Source organism: Anastrepha obliqua, chromosome 2 (assembly GCF_027943255.1).
Source record: "Anastrepha obliqua isolate idAnaObli1 chromosome 2, idAnaObli1_1.0, whole genome shotgun sequence".
Lineage (NCBI taxonomy): Eukaryota > Metazoa > Arthropoda > Insecta > Diptera > Tephritidae > Anastrepha > Anastrepha obliqua.
In genome coordinates this window covers 98,368,225-98,391,509 of record NC_072893.1, presented here as the reverse complement: position 1 = coordinate 98,391,509, position 23,285 = coordinate 98,368,225, and the positions used below count along the sequence as shown (strand labels likewise).

The 23,285-nt window shown below is 39.3% G+C and overlaps 1 protein-coding gene across 1 annotated transcript in view; it reads right to left on the bottom strand.

The window, feature by feature from the left end:
* The window catches only part of LOC129238287 (uncharacterized), an 88,105-nt gene that overhangs the window by 25,798 nt on the left and 39,022 nt on the right, over nucleotides 1-23,285 (bottom strand). The window contains exons 3-6 of the mRNA XM_054873325.1: nucleotides 19,950-20,534; nucleotides 19,670-19,742; nucleotides 9,674-10,653; nucleotides 7,087-7,277 (exon numbers count right to left, since the gene is read on the bottom strand). Coding sequence (XP_054729300.1) covers nucleotides 7,087-7,277; nucleotides 9,674-10,653; nucleotides 19,670-19,742; nucleotides 19,950-20,534 — 1,829 coding nt within the window. The remainder of the gene's footprint in view (nucleotides 1-7,086; nucleotides 7,278-9,673; nucleotides 10,654-19,669; nucleotides 19,743-19,949; nucleotides 20,535-23,285) is intronic.

Here is a 23,285-nt window from a genome sequence, read left to right as displayed (position 1 = left end):
ACTGGTGACTGACGTACAGAGCAATCTTAAATTATGGAGGGAACACTTCTCGAACCTATTGAACAGTGACAGCTGCGCATGTCACCGAGAAAGTGAAGATCCCGATACCCCAATCGTTGACGACGGAATTGTCGTTCCGCTACCCGATCATGACGAGGTGAGAATAGCGATAATGCGGCTAAAAAACAACAAAGCCGCGGGCGCCGACGGACTACCGGGTGAGCTATTCAAACATGGCGGCGAGGAGCTGGTAAGGTGCATGCATCAGCTTCTATGCAAAATATGGTCGGATGAAAGCATGCCTGCCGATTGGAATTTAAGTGTGCTCTGCCCAATCCATAAGAAGGGCGATCCTGCAATTTGTGCCAATTACCGCGGGATTAGTCTTCTAAATATCGCCTATAAGGTTCTAGCGAGCGTATTGTGTGAAAGGCTGAAGCCCCCCGTCAACCAACTGATTGGACCTTATCAGTGTGGCTTCAGACCTGGAAAGTCTACCATCGACCAAATATTCTCAATACGCCAAATCTTGGAAAAGACCCATGAAAGGAGAATCGACACACACCACCTTTTCGTCGATTTCAAAGCTGCATTCGACAGTACGGAAAGGAGTTACCTGTATGCCGCGATGTCTGAATTTGGTATCCCCGCAAAACTAATACGGCTATGTAAGATGACGTTGCTCAACACCAGTAGCGCCGTCAGAATTGGGAAGGACCTCTCCGAGCCGTTTGATACCAAACGAGGTTTCAGACAGGGTGACTCGCTGTCGTGTGACTTCTTTAACCTGATGTTGGAGAGCATCGTACGAGCCGCAGAACTTAATCGCTCAGGCACAATTTTTTATAAGAGCGTACAATTGTTGGCGTATGCCGATGATATTGACATCATCGGCCTTAACAACCGCGCTGTTAGTTCTGCCTTCTCCAAACTGGATAAAGAGGCAAAGCGAATGGGTTTGGTGGTGAACGAGGACAAAACGAAGTACCTCCTGTCTTCAAACAAACAGTCGGCGCACTCGCGTATCGGCACCCACGTCACTGTAGACAGTTATAATTTCGAGGTTGTAAAAGACTTCGTCTATTTAGGAACCAGCATTAACACCGATAACAATGTCAGCCTTGAAATCCAACGTAGAATCTCTCTTGCCAACAAGTGCTACTTTGGACTAAGTAGGCAACTGAGTAGTAAAGTCCTCTCTCGACGAACAAAACTAACACTCTACAAAACTCTCATCATGCCCGTCCTAACGTATGGCGCAGAAGCTTGGACGATGACAACATCCGATGAAGCGACGCTTGGAGTGTTCGAGAGAAAGATTCTGCGTAAGATTTTTGGACCTTTGCACGTTGGCAACGGCGAATATCGCAGACGATGGAACGATGAGCTGTATGAGCTTTACAACGACATAGACATAGCGCAGCGAATAAAGATCCAGCGGCTACGTTGGCTGGGTCATGTCGTCCGAATGGATACAAACGCTCCGGCTTTGAAAGTATTCGATGCGGTACCAGCTGGTGGTAGCAGAGGAAGAGGGCGGCCTCCACTGCGTTGGAAAGATCAGGTGGAGAAGGACTTGGCTTCACTTGGTGTGTCCAACTGGCGCCGGTTAGCACGAGAAAGAAACGACTGGCGCGCTTTGTTAAACTCGGCCAAAATCGCGTAAGCGGTTATAGCGCCAATTAAGAAGAAGAAGAAGAATAATTGAATAACTAATCATTTTGGTAGAAACCCAATAAATGGTGGAAGACCACCTAAAGATAGTAAATTTAGAAATAACATAAATTTTAAAATTTTTGAGTTAAAAAATGAATTAAATAATTGATTAATATGATATATTTTAAAATTATTGAAGATAAATGTTAAACTAAAGGATAAAAATGTATAAAAACAAAAATAAATTATTCATATTGATTCACTAATTTGTATTGCAGCTAATATTCATCCTAGATGATTAATTGATGAAAATGCTATTAATTTTCGTAAAGATGTTTGATTTAATCCTCCTATTGATCCAATAATTGTTGATAGAACAATAATTGAAAAAATAAAATTATTTTGTTGAATTGTGATATATGAAATTAATATAATTGGGGCAATTTTTTGTCATGTTATTAATACTAAAGCGTTTATTCATGATAATCCCTCTATAACGTTAGGGAATCAAAAATGGAAAGGGGCTGCCCCACTTTTTAATAAAAGAGAAGAATAGATAATTATATCATTATATATTGAATTTGAATGTAGTATAGGGAAATTATTAAGGTATATTATGATAATAGCAAATAATAAAACAGAAGATGCTATTGCTTGAGTTAAAAAATACTTAAGAGAGGCTTCTGTTGATATTAAGTTGTTATCTCTTATTAGGGGGATAAAAGATAACAAATTAATTTTTAAACCTATTCAAGCTCTTAATCAAGAATTAGATGATACTGTAATTAATGTTCCTACTATTAAAATAAAAAAAAATATGATTTTGGCAGAATTATTGAAAATTAAAAAGAAAAGGATTAAAACCTTTATAAATGGGGTATGAACCCAGTAGCTTAATTAGCTTATCTTTTTATTAAATAAATAGATTAAACTATTTGTGATTTATTTTATTATTATTTTTATTAATAATTGTTTTATATTTTGGTGTATGATGCACAAAAGTTTTTGATACTTTTAGAAATAGTTTAATTCTATTAAATATAATGAATGTAAAAGTTATTACATAATTTACCCTATCAAGGTAACCCTTTTTGTCAGGCAATTCATTAAAGGAAAATAACTTATTTGAAATGAAATAAGCTGTTTTCATTGAATTTTTTTTTTTTTTTTTTTTTAATAGTTGATTTATTAAAAACGGGATAAATTTAATTAAATTTACTTATTTTATTATAATAATTAAATATAGTAAATTAATTATTATAATATTTTATTTATCTAGATAATTAAAAATTCCAATATATTCCCACTTCCTCCCTTTCCAACACAAATCGTGGACAGATACACAAAACATGTTCTGCGTCTTCTACAGCTGGTGCAAAATGAGAGCAGTACGGGTCGTCTTCGTGCTTAAACCTATATAGATAGGATTTAAAACACCCATATCCCGTCAGTATTTGGGTCAGATAATAGTCTAACTGTCCATGTTTACGGTTAACCCATTTGGTTATTAAGGGAATCAGACGGTACGTCCAGCGTCCATTCAGGGACGAACTCCAATTTCCCTGTCATGAACGCAAGCTACGCTCTCTTGCTTCCTTGCGTATTGTATGCCGTTCTGAAGTAGCTTTGTTTTGGTAAACTTCAGCGTACTCTTTTGCCATTAAATTTATTGGGGGTAGTCCTGCAATAACCATAATGACTTCTTCGGATACCGATTGCACTCAGTCGATACACTGATTTCATACAACTCACATATGAGCTGCAATTAGTTGCTTCCGCCCATGCTGGAGCTGCATACAGCAAAATCGATGAGACCACGGTATTAAGTAGTCTCCTGCGGTTTTGCCTAGGGCCTCTAATGTTCATCATAATGCGCGTCAGTGCTGTTACTGCCTTACCCTATAATTTTTGACCCTGGGGTTAAACTGAGACGTAAGACTCCGTCATACATAATATTCCACAGCAAAGGGCCTAGGACTGAGCCTTGTGGCAGTCCACCAGTTATTTTGTATTCCCTAACACCCGCATCGGTATTACATCGAAGGGTTCAGTCAGTGAAATAACTGACGATAATCTTGAGTATATACGTTGGAACCTGGTAGCAATCAAGCGCCATCAGGATCTGGTTCCAGTTCGCGGTATTGAAGGAATTATTTACGTCTAGCGTTGCTATTAGGCAGTACTCCTTGCTACCGTATAGCCACCGAGTTCCTTCGATTGCCTTCTGCGCAATGGTTTTAACCGCAGCTACAGCATCTGTAGTTGAGCGAGCCTTGCGGAACCCGAACTGTGAGGATAATAGATGCGTCATCAATGGCAGCCTTAAGACGCGATCAACCGTTCCAGAATTTTGTCTGCGGTGTCGAGTATGTCTGAATATTACACCTGTGCATTTTATTTAATTTTTTCCAGTTCGGTAAAGACTATTTATCAAAATAAGTCTTTAATGCGGTAAAAAAAAAATCAGCTGGCAAGGAAGTTATAATTCAAAAATAAAACCCGGCTCATAACTCTTTATCTCCTCCCATCAAATTTATATTATAAAAAAATCTTAGAGCTTACTTGAACTACAACTTGAAAATACATAAAATACATATATACACATGTTTCGTAAAACTAGAAATTAGGATTTTCCGGAGTATTTTATAAGAGGCTGGCCTCTTGCAAGCGTTCAACATCAAGTTCTTATCAGGAAATCTTCTTCCATTGCATAGTTTTGGTGGGTTCGATCGAACATGTTTTTTGAAATTCGCATCAAAATGAGGCTAGTGAAAATGGCATGCCCGTTTCAGTATCACTTTCCACTATGCCTCATAATTTTTTGAAAACCACGTATGTCTATTGGTCATTTTGTAACGCGCAGAGAACGTTAATGTATAGAGAAGTCTCACGAGCTACGAATAGTGTGAATTGTCAAAAATGAAGTGAAAGCGCGAAGACTTTTTCACCTCGCTCAACTCGACAGCGGCGAACTTCTTAACAGAGCTGATTACAGTGAATTATGTACAAGTACATTGGCTCTGCTCAGTTTTTGGTTTCTGTATGAAATCAAATTGACGAATGCCGACGGCATTTTGCAAGGCATTTGCTTGTGCATTTCTATGTTCCCTTGATAAACGAAAATTTATTCAATTTATATTTTCAAACAAATACAATGCAAATAAAGTTTTAAAATCCAACATATAAAATCAAAGTAACTTTAATGTTTGTTGCTTTAATTTTAAAAGAAGAATTAAAAAAAAAATACTTTATAAAACGACCTCACATTTTGTAGTGTGCGTTTTAATAAATTTGATGAAAATTTTTACTAATTTTTCGAGTCGAAATTAATTTTAGACAAGAATTCAAAGAGCATATTGGTATATTGATGAATATATACCTATGTATATCAATACATATATTATGTTAGTTATATTTGTGCAAAAGTTCAATTGCATCTTCAATTCTTATGGTGTTACAAATGTATGTGCACACGCACTGCAGCAACAATGACCTATCTCACCACGCATTGCGTTATCATATTTATGTACCTACATTTGAATATGCATTTTTTGTTCCTTTGCCAAACGAAATTTTTTTTTAATTTACATATATTACAGGGAATAATACATATACATATGTATGCATTTTATAGATAGTATAAAACTTTGAAATTTAAAATAAATAAAAGAAAACTTCAAAGAAACGTATTTGCATACATATATGGGACAACTATATGTGCGTATGCACACTTGATGCCCTAACTTGTCGTTCAATTGCAATATGCATGTACATACAACCGCACACGCAGGGCATTCACTTTATTCCTTTAATTCCGAATGTCGTTCAAAGCTAAAATTCTAAGCCTAGCGACAACAAGAACAAAATGCATTCATAGGCGCAGGCGTAGCGGCCATCATTCTAGTTGCCATGGTGCTGAACAGCCTAAAATAGTCATGGCGGCGCTGAACAGTTTCAACAAAACATACAGTTCAACAAACAGTTTCAACAAAAACTCATCAGCGTCGCCATGACTATTTTAAGCTGTTCAGCACCATGGCAACTAGAATGATGGCCGCTACGCCTGCGCCTATGAATGCAGTTTCAACAAAAACTCATCAGCGCCGCCATGACTATTTTAGGCTGTTCAGCACCATGGCAACTAGAATGATGGTAAATGATAAATTCGAGCTTATATTTGTACGAGCAAAGTACTTTCATTCATAAAACGAGCCGCCATATGCCAATTTTCTCAACCATTCGAAAATAGTCAATATTGGAATATTTCGCGTAGAATTATTTGCCAATATTTGGTAAATCTTGAATTTTTATCAAGTCGAGTGGCCGCAGCTCTGTACATGCATATGTATGCATCAATATATGTATGTACAGGGTGGGCCATATAGCGTTTGCTTTTTGAACCACCTATTTCTTTGAGAATGGTAACACAAATGACATGTCAAATGTGTTCATAATTTACTTAAAGGTCGACATTTATGAAATGGCACGCTATACGCTTGAACAAAATTGGGAAATATTGAAAACCTATTTCCAAAATGGTGAGTCTTCTTCTTCTTTTCTGATGAAGCTCATTTTCACATCGGTGGCTACGTCAATAAGCAAAATTGTCGGATTTGGGGCTCAGAAAATCCACACGTTACGGTAGAGAAGCAAATGCATCCACAACGAGTCACTGTTTGGTGCGATATTTGGTCTGGCGGCATCATCGGGCCATTTTTTTTCGAAAATGAGCGAGGAGCCGTAGTTACAGTAAATGGCGAGCGTTACCGTGACATGCTCAACGAGTTGTTTCCAAAAATTGAAGAGGATGACATGGACGACATTTGGTTTCAACAGGACGGTGCAACTTGCCACACTGCCAAAGTTACACTCGAACTTTTGGCTACCGTTTTTGAAAACCGAATAATCAGCCGAAATTCCGATATCGATTGGCCGCCTTGGAGCTGTGATTTAAGCCCGTTGGACTATTTTTTGTGGGGAGCCGTTAAGGACAAATGCTATGCGAACCATCCAGAGACGATTGATGCTTTAAAACACGAAATCGAAGTTGCCATTCATGAAATTGGAGCCCAAACAATCGAAAATGTGCTTAAAAATTGGGTTGATCGAATGGCCTACTGTAAAGCCAGTCGTGGCAGTCATTTGAACGATATTATTTTTTATTCATAAATGACAATGTTCAATCTTCAAAATAAAAAAAGTTTGAAAAATATTGATTAGTTTTTTTTTTATAGCCAATTCAAAAAGCAAATTTTACATGGCCCACCCTGTAAATATGTCTTTCTCTGGTATGTATTTAGATGAAAATGAAATAAAGTAATAATCTTATTTGGCGGATGGTGAAAGGGGAGGAAAGGGACATTCAATGTGCCCTACACTTTTTTATTTTTGCATATATGAAAACATTTTTTTCCTTTTAATTTCGCTTACCGTGTACCACTGCGAGTTAAAGTTGTTGTATTCCCGCTTGTTGTTGTAGTATGATTATTTCGCAAATTCGTAATATCCGCTAGAGTAGTTCCCTCACCATGTTTATAACTAATATCAGAAGCCAACAAGTTCGTCACTATAGATGAAGAGCGTCGCCGAGTGAGCAATGGAGACTTTTCGACACGCTTGGTCTGAAAAAAAAAATGTAATGGGAAGTTGATTTAATCTGTAGAAATTTACGACGTAAATTGAGTTTAGGTATGTAAATATATATAGCTCCCTTTACTAAGCGTTTGTTAGAGGCTTTCCTGAAATTTGTGGTATATATCTTCATTGTTGTCCTACGAATGAGGGACCCACATTTTTCTGCCATGAATGCCACATGGTTATACCCGCAAGTTCTTGGGGTCAAGGCTTTATAAATTTGTTCACATAACGTTTGTATACAGCATAAAATAACCGAGGTAAATATTATATATAAATATACATGCATATGTATGTTGTAAAAAAACGGATTACGACGCAAGTGAAATTTTGAAAATTAGTTCGTACGTCTGATGTTGCACGCATTAAAACTTAAACCCCCGTGAAAAAAATCCGACCCTCTGGACTAGTTGGTTGGTTTAAGGGTGACCCCGCATCGGAGTACCACATAGACCGCAAGTTGGGTCCGTTGTGTTGCCCTAGAGCTCATTATTTTAAATTATTTCCCCACCTAACCGAGATTTTTATTGCAGATTTTGGTCAAAGATATTAATTCGTTTCGAAAATTTGATGAGAGATTCGATTTTCAGGTCCGAGAGTACTGAAAGATTGTCAATTGTTGGAGAGCCTAGAAGAGCGAGTCGACTTCTGGCTAGACCCGGACAACTGCACAGCAAATGTCTGCTCGATACTTCCTCATCTTCGTCCTCGCAGTATCTGCACAGGTCGTTTTGAGGAACCCCCAGCCGACGTGCGTGAGTGCCCAAAAGGCAGTGGCCGGTGATAAGAGATGTTATATGCCTTCGTGTTTCGAAAGACTTATAAGGGTTTTTGTCTGTTTCAGATTGTAGGATGGCCAGATTTGTCTGGTCGTAACGCAAGTAGTTTCCACTCGCCACCTCCGATCAGCATTTTACATGTTGAGAGCGGAATGTGGAGTGTGGGTAAGTTACTAACATATGATTGCGCAGCTCCAGCTCTTGCGAGCTCATCAGCTTTGCAGTTACCTTCGAATCCACTGTGACCCGGTATCCAGATAACTTGGACAGAATTCTGAACACTTATCTCGTTAAGAGATAAGAGACAGGATCGAACCACATCTGAGTGGGTATAAGAGGAGCTGAGTGCTCGAACGGCCGCTTGACTGTCGGTGAAAAAGCGGATATCCTCTAGTGATATTCTATTTTCTAAGAGAGTTTTCGCAGCATACCAGATAGCGCATACTTCCGCTTGGAATACGCTACAGTAGTCGGGTAATCTAAATGATAGATTGATGTGACGGGAATTGGAAAAGATTCCAAATCCCACTTTGCCGTCTTGTTTTGAACCATCTGTATATATAGTCAGAGGGCCATCGATTTCGGTAAGGTTTGTCTTCCATTCTTCCCTAGTTGGGAGTGAACAGGAGAATAGCAAGAGTGGTGATGGAAGACTTACATGATAGTCTATGCCGGAAGAGATAACAGTGTTCCTGTTCAGTATGGCCGAATGGCCGAGATACTTATTCCATTTCGATATAGCATTCATGCGTGTCGCTGCTTTCGCTGCAATCGCTTTGCCAGCCAGATCGATAGGGAACAAGTGAAGCAACGTGTTTAGAGCCTTAGTAGGTGTTGTACTTGGACTAGTACTGTACTGGACTAGTACTGTGTTATGACTAGTTAAGTTATGATGTACTGTTTGTAGACTTATAACTTTGTTATTTTATGTTAAAGAATTATTTTTTTTAGTTTTTGTGATTAGAAATGGGTTTCAAATAAAACTGTATCAACACATTTTTCAATACATTTCTTTGAAACAAACAGAAACAAGGGATGAATGCATACTGCTGTTCATCATTGTATATTTCTTTTAATTAAGTGAAATTCGAATTTGTTTTTGGACTGAATGGAATTTTTTAATTTAATAGAAGTAGTCGTTCGTTGTGTTAAATTATAAACGAGGACTTGAATATATGTTATGGACTGTCAGCACTTGTAAGAGGGATTTTCATAAAGCACTTCCCGCTTATAAGCATCGAAGCTCGTGCATTTCAGATGGTGCTTATATCTGGGATATACTGCACTATAATCTACTACAACTCGATTAGTAAAAATTTAACGCACATATGACCAAATTCATTTGTAAATAAAAAATGGATATATGTATGTATACGATAAGTACAACCAGTTCTAGGTTTATAGGTAAAATTCTTTTTAACGCTGACCTCCTTCGCTTGCAATTAATTTAAAGAAGCCATGCAAATATATTTCGATTTAAATACCCTTTTGGTTTAACTCAACGAATGAATACAAATACATTGGACATATGGTATACTCGTACATATTTATGATGCTCTAAAAATCCTATAAAATTCACAGTTAACTTGGCCTATGATACTTACGCAGGCATTACTACGACCGGTTGCGCACAATGTAATAGCAGTAGCTGCAGTGCCATTATGATTGTTATTATTAATGCTTGCGCTAATATCCGGAGCAACTGCAGAGTTGGCAAAATTCGCGCTTGCAGATTTTAATAGATCACTGAATTTATTTACTGATGCTGATGCTTTTGGCTGAGGCAGGGGCGCGGTAGGAGAATTTAAGTCTATGTACGACATGTTGTTGGTAACGTGAATAGTAGAGTTACCAGTTGTGGTTGCAGCAGCACAGCAAGCAGGAGTCACTGCAAGCGTCGTGCTCTGCTCCGGGACCATGTTCCCTGTTTCAACAATTACGGATTGTTCTGCTGTTGTTGTGGCAGTTTTTGCTGGTGCATCAAAGTTGTAATTACTACTGCTGTAGTGCAGTTCACCACTTATGTTGCCAACGGAATCACTTGCACTTCCGCCCAACATTTCAACACACGCACTAACAGCTGAGTTATTGCTAACACTCTTGGTAGCGCTTGCACATAGACCGCCTCCGATTCCGGCGAGATTTATCGCTGATCCTAACATGCTACTTAGAGTGTTTAGATTTGTGCGACTGCCAAAAGCTAGGCCACTTTGTTGTTGTACCCGCTGTAGCACCGCCTCTTTGGTGTGGTATGCCCCAAAGCCCATTCCTTTGGGAGGCTGTGGCAGAGTACGATGCAGCGCCATTTGATCCTTGCTGCATGGCACTGGTTGAGACTTAGCTGTCGTTGGTCCTGTAGATTTTAGTGTCTTCATTTGCACTTGCTGCTGATACTGTTGTTGGTGTAGTGGTAGAAGTGGTTGTTGTGTGTATTGTGGAACAGCTGCTGTTGGTTTCTTTAGAATAGGCTTCAGTACAGTAGTGGTGTTTCTTAACGGTTGCTGAGGTGGTGGCAAAGCTAATTCAGCAGGTGTTGATGTGGAGGAAGTGGAGCTTATTGTATCACTTTCCTCACAACTGGCATCTGAAAGGCGAAGAAGAAAATAATATGGATTAAACGACTAATTGAAAATGTGGCTCAAATATGCCGCATGGTATATGGTTTTATATTTTAATGTTGATTTGGTTTTACCAGAATTACTCATTTTTACAAATCATGTATAGAACTAAATAAGGGAAAATGAATTAATTTACCAATTTGAAACAAAAATGTTGTAAATACAATAACCTTTCTGTACACTTATAATCCCTCCCTTTGTCATGTCGGTCTCCTTGCCGCGGGGATAAGGCTTAAGTGGTGATTTAACTCCATGTTATGGAGATTAACTTACCACGAACTAAGAGGGCAGCTCCACATAGGAATTGGGTATCCAGCCATCCGCGGAACGCCGGAATTGGTGGCCACCCAAGTATTATGTGGAGATTGCCGTACCGATAACCTGGCAGGAGGTATAAAATGCATTTCTTTCTTGCAATGTGGAGGCTAAACAAGGATCTCTCTGCACGAGGTAACCCACTTTCGGGAAATCCTCCCGTCGAGCAGTCGACGGCTCGGGCATCGGATGTGCAGGCCCGAACCCCACACCCCCCTATGACCGGAACTGACACCCAGGGCTCAGGAGAAAGCACACTACTAGTGGTGAAACAGGGCACATTGGCTATGCCAATGGAGAGCCGAGTGAGTGTGAGCGATACACCGTCGCCGAAACGATCCGAAGCAACTGAACAAGTTGTGGAGGATGTGGAGATGGCGGACAATCTCTCAGTAGACTCAGATGGACCTCTGGTACCGAGTAAGTCTTTGACAACGGTTAAAACTGGTGCGAATCAGGTAAGTACCCGTAAAAAGACTGAAGTTATTGAAGATATGAAAGCAGGTGTTGGTCTATCCGCAAGGCAGATCAAATGAAGAAGACTGAAGGCGAAGAAAGCCGAAGCATCAGCTAAGATAAGTACTCAAGCTTCGTCAACTTCGACAAATGTAATGGAAACGGGAAAACGTGGCAGAACAGAGGATTCCTCTGTAACGTTGCACTCTTCCGGAAACGAAACGGGGTATGTGCCAACGACCGGAAACAAGAGAAAGACAAAGAAGAGGGAAGTCGAGAGACGGAAGTCGGAAATGACTGCATCCTCGACCCAATCCATGGTAGATAAACCTTTACCTGACAAGGCAAAGGCTAACGGACTTCAAATGTCGAATCACACTCTTCCGTCAAAGTCTCGCGAATCATTCGCGAGAATGACAGCAAAGACAATGACGGTGGAGATACATACCGGCAAACAAGACGGTCTACTGTCCAAAGGGCAACAAGACTCTCTAGACAGCTTTATTTGGAAAGCTATCGGTAAGTCGAAAGACGCGCCGACTTTCGAGGGTAAGAGCGTGGTGGACGGCATCGTAAAGGTGCACTGTTCCAATGCTTTTTCCCCGAGAATGGCTGGAAAAAGTGATAGGGAAAATTCCAGCCTGCGAAAACCGCAAGTTTATTCTTGTTGAGAGTAGCAAAGAAAGGCTGGTACGAGCGAGTGTCTGGATTCCGGGTCCTTCCTGTAGTTCAGCAGAACTCCTCACACGCATCCGTGCTCAGAACAAAGATCTTGGCACGACTCTCTGGAAAGTATACTTGTGCACCAGGCAGAAATCCGCTACCACTTCGGAGGCGGGCTCCCATCTGGTACTGGGTATCGATCTTGGGTCCCTCAAGGTTCTTAAGCCAAAGTACGGGTGCCGTCCTCACCTACATCTGGGGCGAATCTGGATTGCTCTGGATGTCAGTCACCAGTTCGGCGTCTTTGTTCTTACAGGAAAACGAACCGGTCTTAAAACTTTCCGTAAGCCGCCGAACTTTCTGGTAGAATTTTCGGGCGTTGATCCTGTTGGCCAGCATCTCAAGCTTCTCGCACTCACGTATTTCGACCTCTTGTTTCTTCTGTCGAATAATACGTCTCTCTTCCTTTTTTAGCTCTCGGTAGCGATCCCATATGGCTCGCGTTGCGCCCGATCGTAGCGTGGCTCTATAGGCGGCATCCTTTCTTTCTGCGGCAGCATGACATTCCTCGTCGTACAATTGTTTTTTCGGGCTCGCCGGAATCCGATTTCTTCTTCGGCGGCGGTACGTAGGGAACGAGAAATGTTGCTCCATTGCTCGCGCATGCCGGTTTGTTGGGCAGTGCTCTCTGAGAACAGGAGTGAGAGTCGAGTGGCGAATCTTCTGGCTGTCTGTTGTGATTGCAGCTTTTCGAAGTTGAACATCTTTGCGTAGGTAGATGTACGTTTTTTGCTACACAGAGGCGTGTGCGCAGTTTGGCTGCAACAAGGTAGTGATCCGAGTTCGAGTTGGGTCCTCGGATCGTACGTACATCTAATACACTAGAAGCGTGTATTCCATCTATCACATGATCGATCTGGATTCGCGTTTTTCGATCAGGAGACAGCCAGGTAGCTAGGTGGATCTTTTTATGCTGGGATCTGGTGCTGCAGACTACCATGTTTCGGGCCCCGCCGAAGTCGATCAGCCTCCGTTACTGGATGTTTCGTTGTGAAGGCTGAATTTTCCGACTGTGGGACCATAAATTCCCTCCTTGCCCACCCTGGCGTTGAAGTCGCCAAATACGACTTTTATGTCGTGGCGGGGGCAGCGCTCATAGGAACGTTCCAGGCGCTCATAGAAGGAATGTTTGGTCGCATTGCCCTTCTCTTCCGTAGGGGCGTGGGCGCAAATTAGCGAGATGTTAAAAAAAAATCAAAATTATTCAATTAATGTTAATTTTATTGTGATTTAATCTAATTTTAATCATGTTTCGAAATTAAAGCTAAATCAGATTAGGGAACCTTATATTATATAAAAACTTATGTGTAGATATATACTAGTAATATTTCCTTAAATTTGCGATAATTTCAGTGCGATTTTCAATTAAATATCATAAAAACCATTTATTGGCATTTCTAATACTTTCATCGTAAGGTTTGATGATAAAATGTACCGTAAACAACAAAGCCGATGGTTTACAAACTGTCGAGAACACCACGTGTATCAGGGCATCTTTAGCATTACTCCACACACTTTTAACGATTACTCCACATACGTTGCGATTTATTAATCGTGGTTATTGCGAATGCTGGGCGAGCCGGGAACTTGCCACGTTTAAACTGAAACCCCAAATTGGTTGGAACCATCGGTATTCTCGGAAACAACAAATACGCACTTTCTCACTTTTCGTTAGCGATATCGACTTGCCGTCGTTTTCGCTCCCTTCTAAGTTTCGGAATTTTATAATTATCCTTGATGCAAACACTTTTACTGCTTCCCATTTCTCTTTTGAGTTCAGTATTTGCGTTACAAGTTTTTCTGGTGTGGGGACGACGCTGAGGACGTTTGCGAGCCCAAAGCGCCCTTCATAAAATCTGGCACAGTGAAAAGTCACGTGTTCTGCACTCTCATCTTCGCTGTGGCACTCCGGGCAATTTAATCTGCTAGATTAAAACGGTGGAGGTACGCAAGAAAGCCACCATGTGCGCTGAGAATTTGGGTTAGATAGTAATCTGCTTCGTAGTACTTTCTGTTTATCCATTCATCTAGTTTGGGGATCTACTTAAATGTCCATGGACCTTTGGAGGTGTGATCCCATCTATTTTGCTACTTTGCTATCGTACGTTCACGCTCGGTTATCTAGTCTTCAGGTATCGGTTTGTGTCCACGTGAGTGATACTGTTCCTCAGCTCGCATATCAAAGGGAACTTTACAGTTACAGATACTGTTCTGTAAGCACATGCTACTTTGAGTGCGCTAAGTCTGTTAGCTTGCAGTACCTCTTTTGAACGTATCGTTCGTCCTTCTGACTATACTGGAACGACGTATAGGAGAATAGAGTCAATAACAGTTGAAAGAATCTTTCTTCTACCTTCTTGAAGTTCTCCAACGTTTAGTAGCATATACATTATTTATTCTCATTGCCTTATAACTGGTTATTTTTAGATTGAATGTCTCATCGGTGTGATTCCAAGATACTTTAACTATGCTTGGGATGCGATGCCATGCCTTCCAATCAAAATAGGCACGGTTTCACTCCGCCTACTTTTACTGATAAGGACCAGCTCAGTTTTTGCGCCGCCAGCTCTAGATTAGCTTTGTTTTCACAACGGCATTGTTACCGCCGAAAATTACAGTCGAACAGTAAATATCATTCAGTCTCTTATTTCTGTATGCTCCCATTATTCTCAGATTCGCATTCTTTCTCACTTCCACTTTATTTCTATTATGTTATGAGCATCTCTCATTATTTTCATATATACATATACATATATATGTATATATAATTGGCGCTTACACCATTTTTTGGTGTTTGGCCGAGCTCCTCCTACTATTTGTGGTGTGCGTCTTGATGTTGTTCCACAAATGGAGGGACCTACAGTTTCAAGCCGACTCCGAACGGCAGATATTTTTATGAAGAGCTTTTTCATGGCAGAAATACACTCGGAGGTTTGCCATTGCCTGCCGAGAGGCGCCCGCTATTAGAAAAATGTTTTTCTTAAATTTGGTGTTTCACCGAGATTCGAACCAACGTTCTCTCTGTGAATTCCGAATGGTAGTCGCGCACCAACCCATTCGGCTACGGCGGCCGCATATATACATACAGTAAGAATAATTACAGTAACATATATTCTATTGCTATTTATTATATATTTACTAAATCTAACTGTAATATCAGGCCACTCTGACTAGCTATAAATATGTGTCACTTGGTGTAAGTCGGAGTAGTCGTAAAAAATAAGAACAGAAATACAAAAAGTTTTAAAGCGGACGGACGCTGTTAGAAATTTTTCTTTTAATTTAAAATAATACGACTGCCGCGCTTGAAAAATAGGCGCAACAGTTCTTCAAAACTTTTTGGTCGTAATTCTTTAATACTTTTTGCCGCGAAATTCGTGATTTAACTTAATTTTAATATTTGCTATAATGGTCAATAACGAGAGTATGGACCAGTGTGACACCTGCGACGCCTGGTACCACTTTAACTGCGTTGGAGTACATAGCAATGTGGCTGACGAAAGCTGGAGCTGTGAAAGCAGTCAGAATCATGCATCAACCACGAACGCACATCCAACCACATCGTCATCGCCAACGACCAAGCAAGGTAACCGGCACGTGAATTTTCTCCCAACGTTTCCAACAATTGCGAAGATATCTAACCCAAGAGTCAATCCGCTTCTAAACCCTGCGACTAATATAGCAAATTCTACAGTTACTACCGTTACTCCAGTATCCACGAACTTTTCGACCTGGGTTTCTGCGAACTGGTATTTCGAGCCCAGTGCATCAGTTTAGGGATCGCAACTGCCAAATAAATCAAGTGAGTATAACCCAGGGCTACAACAACTCACAACGGGCAGCATCGCCACCTCTGCAAATGACATTCCGTACAGTCCACCAAAAGTATTCTCGTCGGTGCAGCAAGTAGGCATACGAAATGGCCAAGGTATGCAGATGCCATTCAATTCCAAAATATAGCGAAACCTTCAGCTTGAAAAGTTGGAGGAGCAGATGAAATTGCAACAACAATATTTGGACAACAACTGATGTTTGGGAATTAAATTTATTTTTGTTATAATGGGCTCTTTGCGATTAAAGAGTAGCTTGTCAAATATTTTTGATATTGTCGGCAGCAGACTTTTTGGTCGGTACGACGATGCAAACATGGCGTCTTTATTGGGCTTTGGGATCGCAATGATTTCGGCAATTTTCCATGTCTTTGGGAAGTATTTGAGTTTTATAGCAGCGTTGAAAACGTTGCTAAGATAAATTATTGCACTGTCGGGCATATGCCTTACGATTTTCCCCGTGATGAGGTCATATCCAGGGGATTTGTTGTTTTTTAAAGTCGAAATTAATTGTTTTATATCTCTTAGTGAAGTTTTTGATGATTTGCTCGTTGTATGAGTCAAATCGAAGTCGGTATTATTTTCATTTTGAAGTATATTTTTAAATGTCCATTTTTGGTTCTTATTGGTGGGAGGTGTATTATAGCTCCGACTTTGTCGCCTTCCACAATGAATAGTTTGTAGATTTTGTTGCGTCAATATTTTTAAGGTAATTGTTTAGTTTTTGTCTTTTTCATGTTTCAATAGTTCTTTAATTTCTTTAGTTAATTTGTTAAGTTGTTTTTTGTCATCCGGAAATCTTGTAGTCTGCCATTTGTTTCTTAGTTTTCTTCTGTTTTGTTTTAGTTTCTTTTTTATTGCGTCAGGAGTGTTATATTTCATAGTTTGAGGTTGAAGAGTTGGTGTGGATCGGCTTAGGGGCATAATAGTCGTGTCATTAAAAAAAGTTATTGCAGTTTCAATATCGTGGGTAGTTTTTAGTGGGATTTTCCTGTCCAAGCTTTGTTGCATTACTTCCATAAAAGCTTCCCAGTCTGTCCGATGGTTATAGGGTATCCATCTAAGTGTTAGTTGTAGGCGTTTTTGAATTGTCAGAGTTATTGGTGAATGGTCAGACGAAAGTTCAAGGCTGGATGTAATTGTCAGCATTTTTAAATTTACAGATTATGTTATGAAGAAGTCCAGCAAGTTGGGTACCTTCCTAACACAAGTTGGTGCATTAAGTGGCTTCCCCTGTGCTTATAAAGTCACAGATTAATTCTCTGATGGCGCCAAGTAGAGCTTTTCCTTTAGTATTAGTCAGTCTTGCGCCCCATGTCATGTTCTTTGCGTTGAAATCACCTCCGGCTATGAATTTGTTTCTAAGTGTCTTTAGGTAGTCAACATAATGCTTTATTTTGTTATAAAATTTTGGTGGACAGTTTGCAGCCGAAATAGTCAATAAGCCATGAGTGTCATTAAGGGGTAATATACCTTGTGAGCCCGAAAAAATGGACGATTGTCTTAATTTTTTTTAAATATGTTTTAGAACTTTTATTCAAATGAGGCCTATATCAAACTGAAGGGTAACTCTCGAAGAATACATGTTGTTGCTTTTATTTTAAAGAATGCTATTATTTATTGTTGATATCGCCCCTCCGCCGAAACGCCGTTTTTTAGAAGAGGCTTGCGGTGATCACGGTAGGGCATGAGCAGCTCAACTGAAATCAAAAAAAAAAAATAAATGATTATTGTAGAAAAATGTTTTTTAGTGAATCTGAACAGTTTGTTTACCCATGATACGATATGAAAACCGCTTTGCACCAAAAAAAAAGAATATTTTTGAGGGGTTGAAAAATTAAAAAAATAATAATTCCAGCGAACTATGCAAATATTATATTTATAAAAAGTGATCCGTTCAGATTCACGAGGCTGTAACTTCGAATAATTAAAAAGAGAGGTTGTCTGTATAGTCGGTTTACTGACGATAGTTTAACTTGACAACGTCATAAGAAAATAATGATTTAATGGTTGCAATTTTCAAAACAAAATTTTAATTTTATTTGTTTGATAGATATTTTGTAGGGATATAGAGAAGGAGGTAAATGGAATCGCAATGGAATTGATCAAGTTAACATTTACACAAACGTGAAAAATTAGGAAACATTTATTAAATTCATGAAAGATATGTTGAATTTCGATTGCGCATCAGACGTTAATAAGTCAACAACACTAAGAGGCACCATCATCGATTTGACTTTTTCAAGACACATTACACTCGAAACACTCCCTTTCATTTCCTACTTTTTCTATCATCGCCCTATTCTCAACAGAGAAATGGTTCATTACCATGCACACAGGAAGAAGGCATATGCAAATATAAATATGTGAGTTTATATCCATATGCGCATATACATACTTATATATGCTCACTCAAGTAGGAGAGAGCCAGATGTCGAACGTTGCCGAACGCGTGGGCCGTGTGCCTCTTTGTCGTACGTTCCGCGCTCTCGCTTGCAGTTCAAGCAAGGTAACGACGCATGAGCAAGATAACGACGCATTTTTTGGTGCGTGCAGCCGGCTCCATCGAATGATAAGACGTTATCACATCAAAAAAAGTTTATGCAAATCGGTCAAATAGTTTTTGATAATCGCGTCTAAAGTTTTGCGTGCACTTCATAATAAGGACATGCGCTTCCACGGTCTGTAACTTTCGTTCTAGTGCTCCGATCTTTATGATTTTTTAAATTTATATTGTTAAGAAGATGTATTTTTAGAATATGCCTTAAAAAAAATTTTCGATTTTTTAATCCATCACAAGGTATATAACCCCTTAACATTACAATATGAGGCCTATCTGGCACTCTTCGCAACTACGTGTGTGGCAACACCCAAAACCAACGACTGACTCGACGACAATCGGACAAACCATGCGTGTTCAGAAAAAATAATGTATTCACAGTTATCGCTTCTTTCCAAGGGAACATTCTTTTTTATCCTACTTTCCATTGTCTTCATTTCGTTGGTTAGGTGTTGTCAACTGGCTGATTGTTGAAAAACATAAAGAATACTTAATTAAAATACCGTTCAGCTGCATTACAATAGCAACTCCTAGTGGAAAGGTGCAACTTTTACCCCAGATACACTCATAAGGCATAACGGTTAAGGCTTAACGACATCACGGAATTATTGGGCATCTACAGGGGTGCGCAAAATTTAGGCGACACCCCATCAGAGGATTTATCACCGTCGTTATCCGAGTCTTCTACAAAGTGGATACAGATGCATGCAAGGAGCTAATATTGAAACGTCCGCTAGCGCACAGGAGACGTGCCCTCCTCAATTTTAAAAATATAAAATTCTATGGTACCATACTCGTGCTAAATACCTCTAAATACTACTTGCAGAAAAAATATTGTTTCTCCATCTGTACTCCTGAGGAAACTAATAAAAATTTACGTATACTTGAAATTTAATATCTTGCGAAATATTGAACAGTTTTCTTTTTGCTTTCATCATCATATATTTGCGTGTTCAGTACAACTGGTGTGTTTAGCAACTACAAGAATATAAATTGAAAAATAGCAAATGTGAAATTTGTTTAATAAACACAAATTTTAATTTTTTTTGTAACATTTACTTAAATTATATGAAATCAAAGTAATAAAACCCCACTCACCAAAATCGAACGCACGTTCCAATATTACCGAGTGCCTTTTTGGTAGGACTGCCGTATGTTGTTGTTGTTGTTGCTGATGGTGGGGGTGTTGCTGTTGTAGTTGTTGTCCTGAATGCAAAAACTGTTGCCGATCCTTGCTGCCATCACCGCCACTGTTGTCTTCACCGTCGGGTCCTAAGCGTATACTACCATTAATATCATTTTTGTAATCCGTTGCATGTGGTCCGCCCGTCGATTGATAGTGATGTGCATGTTGCAAGTAATGGCCCATTGCTCCTACCGCCGGCGGCACTGTTACTGAGCTCAACAATTGCATTTGAGTTGATTGTTTTGGCGAGCGGTGCTTATGAGGTGATTTCGGTTGTGTTGGCTGTTGTTGCTTTGGTTGCGATTGCTGGTGTGGTGGGGATGCTGTTTCCGGTACTGTTGGTGGATATTGTTGATGCAGACAACAATACTTGATGTGTTTGCAAAACAAATTGCCATTGCCACTACCACTGCCCCCACTTTCACTATTACTGCCATTACCAGTATGGTCTCCATTGCTATAAACTCCACTAGAACCGGCATTCTGTCCTACCCTGTTTAATGTGATAATGCTACTGCAAATGCTGTTTCCAACACTAGCTTCGCTACCGTTACTCGTAACTTTGCTACCAACACCACTTCCGTATGTGGCGGCTGGATTGCGCGGTCGGTTCACGCGAAACGAACTGGACCGACCGACAGAGAGGTTTGCTCCTTCTCCACCAACACTATTCGGGTGTGTAGGGCAACGGAGGCTACCACCATGACGGCGTTGTATAATACTGTTTGTGTTGCTTGACGTATTGTGTCCGATTGTCCGATTGTGATGCGGTATTACCTATGTGCATAGTATTGAAAAATAAAGACCAAAAGTCGCAGATAGAGAGATGGCATGCGGTGATTTTAGGATTTGATACTGACTGCTAAATGGTAAGAATATGTGTTTTTATGTGAAATAAAATATGGTAATATTAATAATAAACGCGTTTGGTTTTAAAATTCTAGCGAAATCTGCTAAATAATTTTCATTTCTTTTAATTTGAAGTGTAAATAGTTTTATTAAGCTATGTGGGTAATTTGCAAAAACAAAAAGTCGAGTTATGTCATTTTCCTTCTGTTTTGAAGAATTGAACTGAGAAACCTGAATATTAGTATACAACTTCAAAATTCAAAACACGTCGCTATCTGAAGGGAAGGCAATTGCACGATGATCGGAATGTAAGTGTTGTCTTCCCAATTAACAACAAGCACGAAACTGTAGTGAAACCATCACGTTTATGGTTAAAGTATGAAGCTGCCAGTACGTGCGGGGTATATGTATTGATGTTGGTGAAAAGTGTAGATTCTTCTAGCTTAAAAATGTTCGCCTTTGGTTGTAGATCACACTGTACTATTGAATAATCATAGGTTTCCCCTTGAGTAGTCAAAATTTCGTCATATCGGCAATAAGTTTTAGTGTTTAAGAAAACTGTTCGAATCCAAATTTTAATACCCTCTCCAAGAATTCAGTTGCCCACATTTTTTTTTATAAAATGCTTTACTAACAGATACAGTCGACTCTCGTTAATTCGAAATTCGAGGGGACTCTTAAACTATTACGAATTATTGAGTGTTTGAAATATTAAATGGTTCGAAATTTTTGAAAGAAAATAAATAAAACTTCGATTTATCAAGTGTTTTTATTTAACTCCTAATGTTTTATAGATTCATAATGTGAATTTATTAATCTTTGAAAAGAACTCATACCCGTATAAGGGTTTGATTCGAAGCACATTGCAGCTGCTCAGAGTTTTCAATAATTTTTTTAATGAGAAGAAGTGCCTGATATGCTGTTTCATCAGTTTTGTTTTGTAGATAAAAGCTTTGTAAGTCTCTTGCTACCTTAACTAACACCTCTGTCAAAGGTTTTGATGTATCGTCTTCATCTTCATCGTTGCTTTTTTCATTCGTATCTGACGCAGATAAAATTTCCCGATCGGTTAGTCCTGAGACATCTTCATCCACTTGAACATAGTCAGAAAAACTCACACCGCTGATGTCAACTACTGGTACCATTGATGGTTCTTTATCATCCATAATTATTTGCGAATTGTATGTGCTTATGTTTTATGCGTAACACGCAACCACGCACAGTAAAGGTATTTTCAGGAAAGTCCCAAATTCAAAGTTCTTACTAACACACCAAGAAACTTTGCAAATTTGAATTGTCGAGTGCTTGACCATATGACTTCGAATTATCGCGTCGTAGCAATGATTTTTTCGTTCGAATTACCGAGCGCATAAAAATGTATGGACATAATTAAAGAGATTTTGTAGGGGACTCGTGATAACTTTGAATTAACGATAGTCGACTGTACATACAATTTTGGATGTAATAAAAAACAGTTGTCATATGATTGCATGTTGAAAGTTTTCTGCGAATGAATATTCACTTAACTTGAGCTCAATGTTGTTTGAAATTATTTTCTAAATAGCAGAATATAATAACAGGAAATCATTAATAAAAGTCTGCCGTCAAGATTATCAAAAACAACGCTTTATAAGCCTATTATCATGAACCTCTCGATGACAACATTCGATGTCTCTTGTGCCTCTTGTTCGAGAAAAAAAAACTCATTGCAAAACCAATGAACTTTTTCGTGTTAATGGCGGCGAATAATACATACATACGTTGCATGAGCAGAGAATTCATGTGAATATTTATTTGCGAGTATGAGTACCCATTAGAAAGTATTCAATGTTGTATCAGCTGATGACTTCATTACATTTGTATACCTATTTCTACAAAAAATATAGGTTAAACGCACTCATCTCGCACGACCTATTGTAAAGTTTCTCGAACAACTGATTTATTTGCTTCTAATCGTTTTATTTATGTACAGTAGCGAGCCAGCCAAATTTTTGTTATCATCGGCTTTACAAAGAATACGAGGCAAAAACCACGAGCACAATGGAGTTGCCTGTGTCTTAGTTAGTAGCAGTGTTGCATTTCAAAAGTGAATGTATGTTCTCTTTGAATTGTACTGCATTTAATCCAATAACCATAAAACCACAAATGTACAAGAGCATGCCCAACAAATCTTGAATGCCTCTATTGTTGGTTTACTTTGGTTTCTTGAGCAATGGCAATATAAAATCAAACCTAAACTTTTAAATCTAGTTGCTTCTGAATAATGAAAGCCTAATAAAGTTATAACAAGAATTAAAGTCCAGATTGGTAATTTCTTTTAGCCATAGGTTTTCTTTACCACTGTAATTATAATTGTACAGGGCCGTCGAGGTAAATCCGGAAAACATTTCGAAAGCTTTGGAGCAGTAGCGTTAAGTCTAAAACCGCTGATAAAGGGACATATTTTTAGTGTATTGTTTCCTGATTGACATTGGAGTGCCGGAGTAAGTGCTAGTGAAACGATGAGTCGAGAGCAGGACAGAAGAGCTGCGATACTAGAGTCACTTCGCGCCGGAAGAAGCCCTAAAGAGATAATTGAGTGGTTTGGCTACAAAAAAACGCAACCCTGGATGGATCGTGTGGCTGCTGAAAGAGAATATGTGTTTCAGCAGGACTCCGCACCTGCTCACAAGGCAAAGA